General features: G+C 43.1%; 1 protein-coding gene across 2 annotated transcripts in view; it reads right to left on the bottom strand.

The window, feature by feature from the left end:
- Positions 1 to 365: 365 nt before the first annotated feature.
- The window catches only part of LOC141085257 (zonadhesin-like), a 79,803-nt gene continuing 66,091 nt past the window's right edge, over positions 366 to 14,077 (bottom strand). Inside the window, exons 2-5 of one of the 2 annotated variants that reach the window (XR_012231253.1) lie at positions 11,164 to 11,512; positions 8,819 to 9,028; positions 8,632 to 8,673; positions 366 to 1,855 (exon numbers count right to left, since the gene is read on the bottom strand). Coding sequence is in view for 1 of the 2 variants with exons in the window: in XM_073570525.1 (XP_073426626.1) it covers positions 1,509 to 1,855; positions 8,632 to 8,673; positions 8,819 to 9,028 (599 nt within the window). In the remaining variant the exon portion in view is untranslated. The remainder of the gene's footprint in view (positions 1,856 to 8,631; positions 8,674 to 8,818; positions 9,029 to 11,163; positions 11,513 to 14,077) is intronic. The other variant, XM_073570525.1, reaches the window with a different exon arrangement.

Below are 14,077 nucleotides of genomic sequence, written 5' to 3' on the forward strand. Positions count from 1 at the left end.
TAATGATTAAGTTGATATAATTGTTGATCTGGATGATATACTGTATATTATAACTGATGACCACTAATGCCTGGATATTGGGCATGGAGCAAGGAGCAAGGCTGAGCTCCACCAATGTTTTTCAACAGATAAAAGAAGGACCTTGTCATGGTTTTGCTGCACACAATTTATGGATGTATATACTGGAAATAGATAGATTACTTATCCATAAATTGTGCAAACGTTTCCTACAAATGTCTTTTTAATTGTAGAAGTTTCACTTCGCCTTGAATAAAGTCAATCATCTCTATCAGTGGGATATGAACCAGAAGAATCTGGACATTTCCTTCTTTGTAAACCCAATAATATCCACATCTTCATCACACTTCATATTTACTGTTTTATTGTTGTTACATAGATTGGAATCAGAATAATTCTGGATTATAAGACGAGATCACAGAAATAAGTGACAGAATCATCCACATACTGAATATAACAGGGATTCTTCTTAGAGTTACAGGGTTGATGATAAACCAGAACTCGAGGACGTCGTAAAAACATTATCTTCTTTATTTATTCAACATCACACAAGATAAACAAGATAAACCGGAGTCTTTAAGTTTATATTGTCTATTATGTTTCATGTTGCATAAACAAAGAAGGTAATGATTTTACGACGTCATCAAGTGCTAGTTTATTATCAACTCTGCAAAAATTTACCATACCCTGGAACCACAGCCCACACCTTGCTGCAAGGCTGCTTAATGAATGGTGTGGGATTATGTACATAGGAGGATTGAACTGATTAAGTGGTTTCTTCCTATACTTCTTCTTAATTTCCTAAACTGAAAATGGGGAAGACTTGGTGTCAGTAGACCATTCAGAGTGATCAACGACGCTGTAGGCAATATTCATGCCAACTCCATCTAAACTTGCCCAAATATTCATTTCTGATCCACCCTGTCCTAGATGAGTGGCAGAAAGAGGGGTTTTTATAGAAAGTCATTAACATGGTATTGAATAGGTTTTCTAGGGTCTATTCTACTTGGTCTTCTAGGATCTATTCTACTTGGTCTTCTAAGGTCTATTCTACTTGACTTTCTAGGGTCTATTCTACTTGGTCTTCTAGGGCCTAATCTATATGGTGTTCTAGGGTCTATTCTACTTGGTCTACTAGGGTCTATTCTACTTGACTTTCTAGGGTCTATTCTACTTGGTCTTCTAGGGCCTAATCTATATGGTGTTCTAGGGTCTATTCTACTTGGTCTACTAGGGTCCATTCTACTTGGTCTTCTAAGGCCTATTCTACTTGGTCTTCTAGGGTCTATTCTACTTCGTCTTTGAGGGTCTATTCTACTTCATGGCTCTTTTACAAATACCCTTATAATGCTCACACATATGATAATATACAGATACATGCTGAAGCTACTAACAAATTAATCTAACATTTCATGGCAATAATCAACAAGGGACTAAACGTTTATGTCCACCGTGTGGACCAGTACTGTAGAACTATAAAGGAGCTGTGGCTATTCTAAGGGAACAGGACAATCTTCTTTCTTCACACACTTAAAATTAGAAAATATATAGCCGTCATCACAGACACATGAAGGAGCAGTGTCACAGATATCAGGGCTATGTCCTTCTTCACAGTTTGGTTGGCAGGTGGATGCATTAGGCTCATAGTGCATGTTAGCTTCACATTTTCCTTCGCAATCTTCAGGCTTGACGCAGCCTGCAGGGGATGGGATAAGCCCGGAATCACATCTACAGCCATAATATTCATGGTAGGTACAGAGTTTCCCCTGGTAGAAAGGACTGCTACAGGTTGTATCACAGCCAGTAATGAGTCCATAATGAGTGTTTGGAGGGCAAACTAGAACCAAAGAAGATGAAAATCTCATGTTAAAGAATTGTTACCAACCACAAAGTCCACTTTAGTCAATTACAATTTTTTTCTGACATTTTTGGCACAAACACTGCAGGGTGAATATTGGCAACCTCCCACGTTCATATGTAGTGACTAACAACAAATAACTAGAGCTTGTTGGGTCTCCCATGTGATTAGGGTTTACCTCACACGATCAGTATATTTACGGAATGTGTCAATCGGCTTCATCAGGAACTTATTTGGATGGTTGATAATTGGGAAACGCAAGTTCATAAGAAAACTCACTCCAGATTATTGGCCCAACTAAACAGGCTGGTAAAACCATAATTTGTCTAGTGCAACTATTTTGTAAGCCAGCTTTACAATTATTGTTATCCACAGCACATCGTCGTGTGTAAACAGCAGATGAGCTGCCAAGAACAATGACGGTTCATGTGCACAGAACTATTAATGATCATTCTGTGCATATAGAATTCTGGTCAATCGGCAGTCATTTAACAGCCATGATTGTGCCGTGTAAACCAGTCATTAATAAAGGATCCTGATCACAGCCACTTTTTTACAGTCGGCTCATGGCCTCAGAGGAAGTTCTCATGCCACAGTGGCCACTGGAGGAGTTTTGCAGCAGCCCTCCCCTCGCATCATTTCTAGCAGCTTCCTCATTTCTGTCACTTTGCAGCAGGTTTCTCCTTTCTCGTTCTCTATCTTTACAGCAGCTCGTCCCTATTTCTAAGTTTGGGCAGCAGCTCTCCCCTTTCTCTTGTCATTTCTAGCAGCGTTCTCTATATTCTTTATATAGCAGCTCTCTCTTTTCTTAGCTTTGCAGTAGCTTTTCCCTCTCTCTTCCTAATGTTGTGCAGCAGCTCTCCCCTTTCTCCTGCACTCTCCTTTTACAGCAACTCTCCACTTTCTCCTTCTCTACAATTGCAGCAGCTCTTCCAAGTCTCTGGTCATTTTTAGCAGCTCTCTCTCTATGCAGCAGTTTTCTCCTCTCTATTGTTCTCTTTTCCTTTTTCTGCAGAAGCTGTCCCCTGTCATGACTCTGGACAGGATGGTGCTGCCTCCATCCTGGTCAGGTCAGGGTTAATTTTAGTCCACCTCTTTGGTTCTGGGGTGGCCATTTAGCGTTGGCAGTTCCTGGATTGTGTGTCGGTGACACGTCTGTATACTCGGCTTGTGGTTGCTGACCCAGGTTTACGTTGTGCCTCTGTGCTTGTGTGTCTTGCTGTGTATGACTTGGTTCTGTTCCCTGACTGCTGCCTTTGCATTCTGCTTTGTACTGCTCTGTCTCTCCTGGTAATCAGAACTCATGGCTTGTCCCTGTTTACTCTGTGTCTTATCCTTCGGTACATTGCTCCCTCCTGGCTTTGACCCTCGGCTCTCCTTGACTACGTTTTCTGTTTGTGCTCTGCACCCTGTGTGAGTAGAGAACCGTGTGCACTAACTACTAAGGAAGGTGCCGTAGTAGGGTCCCACACCATGAAGTAATAAAAATAAACTAGGCACTCAACTTAAAGTCCCCTGGCTTATTTACCATTGGGGATTTTCCTCTTTTAACGCCCCATACTTTTGTGAAAGTGACAATACTGAGACGTGCCTCACTAAATATCCACAGGATTCCCACGAATCCCTGACACTCCTGTATCGTTTTTAATTATAAAGGCCAAATGCAGCCGAAACGCTTTGCCTTGACTGCACCCTGTGTGGTCAGTGTCCCTGCATTCACATGCGGTGGCTCCGCCCCCTGGTGAAGTGACTGCTCAGTGCCAGGTCCTGAACTGCATTAGTTTAAGGTCCTTGAGCTTGGCATGCCTTGTTTCTGCACTCCCTAGATTTATGCAAGTGCCCCCGATAGGCAGCACCAGTGACATCTTAGGTGTCATGACATCCCCTTTCTCCTTCACTCACATTTTATAGCAGCTCTCCCCTTTCTCTGTTCTCTTTCTGGAGCAGCTCTCCCCTTTTTCCTGTCCTTTTCTTTTGCACCAGCTCTCTCCTTTGTCCTTTATCTTTCAGCAGCTGCTCCTTTGTCCTTTTGCAGTAGCTGTCCCCTTTTTCCTGCCCTTTCCTTTTGCAGTGGCTCACCCTTCTCCTGTCCTTTCCTTTTTTAGCAGCTCTCGCCTTTCTCCTTTGTCCTTTTGCAGTAGCTCTCCCCTTTTTCCTGCCCTTTCCTTTTGCAGTGGCTCACCCTTCTCCTGTCCTTTCCTTTTTTAGCAGCTCTCGCCTTTCTCCTTTGTCCTTTTGCAGTAGCTCTCCCCTTTCTCCTGCCCTTTCCTTTTGCAGTGGCTCACCCCTTTCTCCTTTGTCCTTTTGCAGTAGCTCTCCCCTTTCTCTAGCCCTTTCCTTTTGCAGCAGCTCTCGCCTTTCTCCTTTTGCAGTAGCTCTCCCCTTTCTCCTGCCCTTTCCTTTTTTAGCAGCTCTTGCCTTTCTCCTTTGTCCTTTTGCAGTAGCTCTCCCCTTTCTCTAGCCCTTTCCTTTTGCAGCAGCTCTCTGTAGTGAAACCTCCACCAGGGGGAGCTGGTGAGGGAAGAGAGGTTATACACTAAGAGCAGCAACCCTGAGCAACAGCACAGGTGCCACAGGTAACGAGAGAGAATAGTCAGACGAACCGAGTCAGAAACTAGCAGGAGCAGACGTACCAGAAGGAGCAGCAAAACACGTAGTCAAAATACCAAAGCCGAGAGTCAGAAAGCCAGAACATGAGCACGGGGTCCAAAACGTGAGACGAAATACGTGGTCGGGGTACAAGCCAGGGAGTCAGATGCCAGAGAGGGAACGTAACAGCAGAGACGAATACCAAGAGACGGGGTCAGAAATCAGTCCGGGTCATACACGTGAATATCAGTCAAAGGCAGGAGGATCACCAGGGTACAAGGGTCAGCGGCTCTAAACTGCAAGCTTGAGCTATCACTAACACTGGTCAGCAGGCTTTGAGGGATTTAAATAGCCCAGCTAGCTCCAGAACGAGGCTGAGGAGATTAACCCCCGCATGACCAGTCCGGAGTGAAGACAGCAGAAGATAAACTCCGGACTGGACCATGACACTCTCCCTTTTCTCTTGCCCTTTCCTTTTGCAGAAGCTCTCCTCTTTCTCCTTTGTCCTTTCCTTTTGCACCAGCTCTCCCATTTTCCCTGCCCTTTACTTTTATAGCACCTCTCCCCTTTTCTTGACCTTTCCTTTTACAGCAGCACTCCCCTTTCTCATGCTCTTTCCTTTTGCAGCAGCTCTCCCCTTTTTCCTGCCCTTTTTTCACAGCAGGTCTCCCCTTTCTCTTGTCATTTTAGCAGCTTTCTCCTTTTTTCCTAAACAGCTGTTCTCTCCTCTTTCTTATTCTCTTACTTTGAAACAGCTTTCTGTTCTCTCCTTCATTCTCATGGCAGCAGCTTTCTGCTCTCTATTTATCTCTGATTGCATTTTGAATTTACAGCAGTTTTCTCTTTCCTTCTTTTGCAGTAACCCCTCATAACTTTCTCTCTTTTCAACCCCTCTGCCCTCTCCCATTCTTTTTTGCAGCATCTCTTTTTTCCCCTTTTTTCTCACTCTCTATTTACATACAGTGGGAAAAAAAAGTATTTAGTCAGCCACCAATTGTGCATGTTCTCCCACTTAAAAAGATGAGAGAGGCCTTTAATTGACATCATAGGTAGATCACAAGAGAGACAAAATAAGAAAGCAAATCCAGAAAATCACCTTGTCTCATTTGGCAAGATTTATTTTGCAAATTATGGTGGAAAATAAGTATTTGGTCACCTAAAACCATGCAAGAATTCAGGATCTCACAGAACTGTAACGCCTTCTTTAAGAGGCTCCTCTGTCCTCCACTCATTACCTGTAGTAATGACACCTGTTTGAACTTGTTATCTGTGTAAAAGACACCTGTGCACAACCTCAGTCACACTCCTAACTCCACTACAATGAAGACCAAAGAGCTGGATGATGTAATCACTCAGCGGCCGGCTGTGCCAGAGAGAGGAAGTTGTCAGTGACGGTGATGCTTCAGCTGCGGGGAAACCTGCAGAGAGGTGAGAGAAGTTGTGTGTGTGTTTTCTGTATGTACAGTATGTGTGTTGTATGTGTGTGGAGATGAGTGGTGGTGTGTGTGTGTGCATGCGCAGCACTGTAGGGGAATGTGCAGAGAGGTGAATGGTGTTGTGTATGTCTGTGTGTAGGTGGAGGAGATGGCAATGATGGGGTAATGGGGAAAAGAGAATGATGGGGTGATGGAGAGGGCAATGATGGGGATGGTGGGGGAGGAGGAAATGATGGAAGTGGTGGAATGGGCAAGGATGGGGATTGTGGGGGAGGAGAAGATGATGGACTTAGTGGAATGGGCAAGGATGGGGATAGTGGGGGAGAAGGCAATGATGGAGGTGGTGGGAAGGGCAATAATGGGGTGGAGGGGGACGAAATGATGGAGGTGGTGGAAAGAACAATGATGGGGTGGTGGGGTAGAATGCAATGATGGTGGTGGTGGAAAGGACAATGATGGGGTGGTGGGGGAGAATGCAATGATGGTGGTGGCGGAAAGGACAATGATGGTGGTAGTGGAAAGGGCAATAATGGGGGTGGTGGGAGAGGAGGAAATGATGGAGGTTGTGGAATGGGCAATGATGGGGTGGGGGAGAGGACAATAATGGGATGCGGGGGGAAGGAGGACAATGAGAGGTGTGGGGGATTGGGATGGGAAGAAAACACTTATAATGGACATAGGAACAGGGAGAGGTGGAGGAAGACATTATTATCATTATGTACTAGATGTGGGCCCAATGCTATCACATCGGGAGGGCAGTGACATCACGATGGGGGCAGCTTTGTGGCGCTGGGAGTTGCGCTGGGGGTGGCGGCCCACCCACCTCTGTGCAGTCACAGCCGGCAGGAAAGACGGTGTTTTGCGGCCTGTGCTGGAGATGGTGTGTGGCGCCACCAGAGGGTGGCCGCACCCCATCTCCAGCACAGGCCGCAAGCCGCGGTCTTTCCTGCCGGCTGTGACTGCATGGAGGCGGGTGGGCAGGCAGTGGTGGGTCCGGCAGCGGATCCAGCAGCGGCGGGGGGTCCGGCGGTCGGTCCAGCAGCGGCGGGGGGTCCTGGCGGTGGGTCCGGCGGCGGCGGGGTCCGGCGGCGGGTCCAGCGGTGTGGGGGTTCCGGAGGTGTCCCGCTGGTGGTACTGTGGAAGGGCCTGGTACCACCAGCGGGTGCCATATTGGAATACCTATCACTTGGGTATTCCAATATGGCAGTCGGCGTACTTCCGGGGCGGTGCGGTGGATAGTGGGATTCGAGGACATCCAGACGGAAGTGGATGACAGACAATTTAAGGCAATTATATAAATAGATAACACAGACCCTTAGCATATAGTGTACTCACTAATTCTGTATAACACCATCCTTAGTTACATTGTTTCATCTTTTATTATGTATAACACCGTCCCTTATTACGTACCGTCCTCTCTAGTTATATATGGTGCCGTCCCTTATTATATAGCTTCCTCTGCTGTTATGTACTGTGCTGTCTCTTACATAGTGTATTCTTGTTAATTTTGTTATTCACAGTGCCCTCTTTTATTACATAGTCCCCTCTCTTTTTAGATATAAAATGACTGCTGATGGAGGAGCGACCAGTCCATAAGCTCCTCCATTAAAAAAGAAGCTTTCCCATGCTCCATCAGCCATCATTGCATTATACAGCTAACAAGACAGGATGGTATGTTATAAAAACCAGGACTCTATACCGTATAATCCAATATGTAAGGGACTGTACATAACATGAGAGAGCGCTGTATAATAAGGGATGGTAATATACATAATATAGGAGACCATGTAATATATATACATCTATGTGTGTGTGTGCCTATATATATATATATATATATATATATATATATATATACTGTGTATATATATATATATATATATATACTGTATATCTAAATATATAGATATATACATACTGCTAAAAAAAAAATAAAGGGAACACATCCTATATATCACTGAATGACAAATTCCAGTTGCCAAAATTTATTCATTACACATGTAATGCATTGAGAGCAATAAAACATAAAAATGATTATTGTAAATTAAAATTAATATGAGGTGTGATTGACTTGGAGTTAGATGGTGTTTAAGTGTTCCCTTTATTTCTTTGGAGCCGTTGAGCAGTGTATACAATATATATATATATATATATATATATATATATATATATATATATATATATATTAGCTTTGCCGCCATGAAAGGAAGGGAGCCCAGACACATTTCTTGCACAGGGGCCCCAAGCTGTCAGTGTCCGCCCCTGACCAGGACTCTCCAGATCTCAACTCCATAGAAAACCTTTGGAGGGATTTGAAAGTCCGTGCTGCCCAGCGACAGGCCCAAAACATCACTGCTCTAGAGGAGATCTGTATGAAGGAATGGGACAACATACCACTAACAGTGTGTGCCAACCTTGTGAAGACTTACAGGAAACGTTTGACCTCTGTCATTGCCAACAAAGGATATATAACAAAATATTGAGATTAACTTTTGCTAATGACCAAATACTTATTTTCCACCATAATTAGAAAAATAAATCTTGCCAAATCAGACAAGGTGATTTTCTGGATTTGTTTTCTCATTTTGATTCTCATAGTTGTGGTCTACCTATGATGTCAATTACAGGCCTCTCTCATCTTTTTAAGTGGGAGAACTTGCACAATTGGTGGCTGACTAAATACTTTTTTCCCACTGTATCTTTTCCTTAACAATTGAAAATTCTGCTCACCTGTTTTCTTTATACTGTAACAGTCGGTCTGCCACTGTAACACTGTAATGAGATTAAAAAGCTTTTATTATTATGATGATTACTATTTTGCAACTATTATTTTTGTCTGTGTAATTATATATATATATATTATTCACGGATCAGATAAATAACAGCTAATGAAGTACAGATGTGAAATAAGACTCACCTGCCATCAAGAAGACTACAGAAAGTGTCAGGAAGCCCATGTCTTCTGTAGATTGGAGACTGCAAGTGACTTGATATAATATCACAATTCTGGGATGGTCGTCTATGTACTGTTGAACAGAGTTCTCCGTTGTGCCATTTATAGGACCAGATCCGTAATATTTGCATACATCATTACATATCTGTTCATTATTACATTGTGCAACATGTCCTTAAATGAAGCAATAATAAAATGTGATGAAACAAGGAAGGATGAGATGTCTCATAATTAATAAATACTAGCTTGGCCCGTGCAAAATTTTCACACATTGGTCATCGGGGGCGCAAGCAATTTCAGAAAAAGCAAGCTGGCCAAATGAAAATGTATTTCATGAGCTGATGAACACAGACAGGTATTTATATATATAAAAAAAAATAAAAAACAAAAAACAAATCTGAACTGAGACAAGTAAGTTAATGTGTATGCACAATGTAAGTGCATATTAACACATGACCATTAACCAGAGAAAACAAAAAACACAAATATCCTGAACTAAAAAGTAAAAAATGTATACTGCAAATAATGCATAAAGGTAATAATAATAATAAGGGTATTTAGTAAACATAATTTTGATCAAAATAATGTACAAGCCATCCCGCCACGTCACGGCAACCCTTGTGGGACAGTCCTACTCTAGTATTTAAAACCTTTTCACTTGCCAAGTGGCGTGAATGTGAATAAGGGTCGAGCGGCTGAACCACTAGTAACAGCTTAGGCCAGACTGGATGGCTTTCCCAGCTCAGAAAGAGGGCGGTCACACCCATATATGCACTGAATGCACAATGAAATGAATAAAAAACAAATCTGAACTGAGAAAAGTAAAGGTATTTATATATGTAGAATGGTAATACAATAAATTGTTTTTATAAGTAGAGCCCAGAAAATGTTTTCCGGTTGAGGTGCCACCTGCAGGTCATTGTGTCTTTCTGCAGGTTTATGAAAATTAATGTTTAAACTGTATTTAGTGATAAAATTGTGAATGTGTGGTTTTTTTTAGCTGCTTTCTTGCTGAAGGGAGCAAGTTTACCTTTCAAATGGTGTATCGTGTGTGCTGGGGCGAAGTATTCAGCGAAAAAGCAGTGCATGTTTACAAATGTGTTGGTAGTGTGCTTTGGGGTACAGTGGTGCCACCTGCAGGTCATTTTTCCTTACTGTAGGTTTATGAAAATTAATGTTTAAACTGTATTTTGTGATCAAATCGTGGATGTGTGGTTTGTTTGGTTATTTTCTTGCTGAAGGGGGCAAGTTTACCTTTCAATTGGTGTATCATTTGTATGTGTGGGTGCAGTATGACCGGAGATACAAAGGAATCACCGAAAAACAGTGTTTAGAAATAATAGCATACATACCTTATTTTATACAAAAGGGCTCAGATTCTTCCAGCTACAAAATAGATGTCCAACTTTGGTCTTAAAGGTAATGTGTCATCAAAAATGTAGTTTTGTAAATCAGGTTTAACATTTTGTTTCCATATCACAGTCTTTAGAATCTTGCAATTTTCACACTGGACACTGGGGCGGTTTTAGACTCTCTCCTCCTGTTTCAGCAAATCCACATGTACATTTGCAGCAAGGAACAGACTCACACCCTTACTTTTGCATTGAAGCATCTATTGAGCATGTGCAAAGGTCATTGTGAAAATTGCAATACTACCTAATTTTGTTGTTAATGTAGATCAATTGTGGGGAAACAAACAAAAGGTTTCATACAATACGTGGAACACATAAACTTGAGTTAATCTCCACAAAGAAACCAAGTGAACTGCACTAGAGCGTTGCTTCAATCACTATTAAATGTGATGAATAATCCTTTTAAACTGATTAAAACAGCACACTTGTGTAAGAAGGTGAGACAAGACGGAGTCAGCGGTGTGCGGTGCCCTTTAAGGCCGGAGCTATCGGGGCTTTCACCACTGCTAGCGGGGGGAGATTTCCCCTGGGAGGGAGAAACCATCTGGTCAGACAGCAGGGGGTGCGGGGTACTTAAGGGGGCCTGAGCATGGGAACGGGTCAGATATGGCGGGAAGGTGACAGGAGACAGTTCACTCCCTCTCTGCAGCTCCTACTGACGACTCCCCTGTTTCCAGACCTCCGTGTGCTAACTTGAAGATTACCCCTGACGCTATTGAGTTACCGTCTGTATCCAAACCACTGAATACCTCTGCTACACCCAAATACTGTTACAACAGCCTAGAGACTACTCTGAGAGACCTCAGATTGTTGTGGCTAGTGTACGTGCTCACTACCCGTGCCCAGCGCCATTTCTGAGACATTCATGCAACGGACTGTTTCCACGTTCCAGCATACCAGAGACAAAGAGGAATGAATCCTTCGGCACTGTTGGGCGGCAGTATTACTCATTTCTTCAGAGCAGAGCCAGAGACTTTGTGCATCGTTTGAGACACCGACAGGAGATATTACAGCCTTCCTCCTGTCAGAACTTCAACCGATAAGTGTCCCGTTTATCTTCTATATTCTCTTTGCCATTGTCTTTACCTCCTTGCGAGGAATATTACTGTTATCGATTGTTTAGTGAATACTTGTTAACCCCTTCTCAGTCTCCGGTTACTCACTGCATCAAACAAACTGCTTTCTCCTTTACACTTTTCCAATGCGGGGTGCTCAACAGTGAAAGTACGTATTCATTCTCATTATCCTAAAGAAAAAAAAATGTGGCACTCGCCATTAGGATTCAATATTTCAAAGTCTTTTTTATTTCATCCATGCAACAAAAGACATTATACAGGATTTGCGGGCTGGGGAGGCATGCAGGGAGCGTGCGAGTTCTTCAATCGGTCATTTTCTGATTAAACGTTGACTTTAAAGACCCTGAATAGTTTGTCTGCTTTGTCGTATGCTATGATTTCTGATGCATTGTATGAGAGTCTATAATAGTCACAACTCCCCTATAATCAGTTGACGCTCTCTAGCATTTCCATACTTTACACTGCATCTATGGATTTCCAACAATTTGTGGTGAATCTAGATAGTGAGAAAACATCACAGGTCGAAGCTTACCCATAGAGATGTGGAGAGAACGTTATAAAATACTGATGACACTGTACAGATAGTGTGTGACAGCTCAGCAGTGAAAAAGATTAGTGTGTGTGAAAAAAAAATAATATACAGGTTTCATTGATAGGAAAAAGGAGTAGAAGAGTCAGAGCATTTGTAAGGGCAAGGGGGTGCACATAGCTAGCAGCTCGCTTGGTCGATGTGGTGGTAGAGGTGCTGCTGTAATTTAATCACACATATGCACTTTTTCAAAGCAATCGGAGAATTTGAAGGACTATCAATTTGGGGATAATAAATTTGCCGAAATTTGAATTTCCTGCCAAAATTCTGAAAAAGCGAAGAATTCATATTTCACATCAGTATCTCTGGGAACAAGCACAAACCCAGCAGAAAATCAGTAAATGGAGAGATGTGAAATGATTAGAAACAACTAACTCATTAGCAGCTATACACAGAAATAGATACAGGGTGTATTGAAAGTATTCAGACCCCTTTACATTTTTAACTCTGTGTTTCAATGCAGCAATTTGGTAACTTCAAAATAGTTCATTTCTTTCTCATTAATGTACACTCTGCACCCCATCTTGAAAAACAGAAATGTAGACATTTTTGCAAAGTTATTAAAAAAGAAAAACTGAAATATCACATGGTCAATAAGTATTCATACCCTTTGCTCATACACTTATATATAAGTCACATGGTGTCCTTTTCCTTGTGATCATCCTTGAGATGGTTCTACTCCTTCATTGGAGTCCAGCTGTGTTTAATTAAACTGATAGGACTTGATTTGTAAAGGGACACGCCTGTCTATATAAGACCTCACAGCTCATAGTGCATGTCAGACCAAATGAGAATCATGAGGTCAAAGGAACTGGCCAAGGAGCCCAGAGAAAGAATTGTGGCAAGGCACAGATCTGGCCGGCCAAGGTTACAAAAGAATTTATGCAGTACTCAAGGTTCCTAAGAGCACAGTGGCCTCCATAATCCTTAACCCCTTCACGACCAATGACACCACATAGACGTCATGAAATCCTGTGCCATTATGACCAGTGACGCCTATGTGGCATCATGACTTTAAAGCCCCCCTGCGGGTCGGGTGACCAGGGTCACTGAAAGGTTACCCTACCCGCAGATACATGGGGCTTTGTACTTCACCACAAGGGGTGTTGCTTCGCCACCACGTGGCTACGATCGCTCTGATTGGCTGTTAAAAGTGAAACAGCCAATCAAAGCGATAGTAATATTTCATCAATGAAAATTGAAAATTGATGAAATATTACAATCCAGCCATGGCCGATGCTGCAGTAGCATCGGACATGGCTGGTGACACCGATCCAACCCCCCACTGCCCCCAGCCACTGAATGACAGCGGTGATGTGACGCCGTTGTCATCATCTGCTCCCCCCGCCTACCCTCCGCTCTCCCCACCTTCCAATTACCTCCCCTCCCACCCCCCGTTACCTACCGAGTGCCGCTATAGCTCCCGGTGTCCCGCGGTCCCGGACCATGGGCGCCGCCATATTAGAAAATGGCAGGCGCATGCTTAGTGCGCCCGCCGGCTGCCTATTCCATTCATTCATTTTGATCACTGTGATAAACTCTCACAGTGATCAAAATAGAATGAAAAGTAAATAAACCCCCCATTTATCACCCCCATAGTCAGGAACAAATAATAAAATAAAGAAATTATTTTTATTTTTATTTTTCCATTAGGGTTAGGGTTAGGGTTAGAATTAGGGTTAGAAATAGGGTTAGGGTGGAATTAGGGTTAGGGTTGGAATTAGGGTTAGGATTAGAATTAGGTTTAGGGTTGGAATTAGGGTTAGGGTTGGAATTAGGGTTAGGGTTGGAATTAGGTTTAAGATTAGGGTTAGGGATGTGTTGGGGTTAGCGTTGGGATTAGAGTTAGGCTTGTGGTTAGGGTTATGGTTAGGGTTGGGATTAGGGTTAGGGGTGTGTTGGGGTTAGGGTTATGGTTAGGGGTGTGTTGGGGTTAGGGTTGGAGTTCGAATTGAGGGGTTTCCACTGTTTAGGCACATCAGGGGGTCTCCAAACGCGACATGGTGCAACCATTGATTCCAGCCAATTTTGAGTTCAAAAAGTCAAACGATGCTCCCTCCCTTCCCAGCCCCGACGTGTGCCCAAACAGTGGTTTACCCCAACATATGGGATATCAGCGTACTCAGGAAAAATTGCACAGCAACGT

This window comes from Dendrobates tinctorius, unplaced genomic scaffold (assembly GCF_039654945.1).
Source record: "Dendrobates tinctorius isolate UK_male_01 unplaced genomic scaffold, ASM3965494v1 ptg000028l, whole genome shotgun sequence".
Taxonomy (NCBI): domain Eukaryota; kingdom Metazoa; phylum Chordata; class Amphibia; order Anura; family Dendrobatidae; genus Dendrobates; species Dendrobates tinctorius.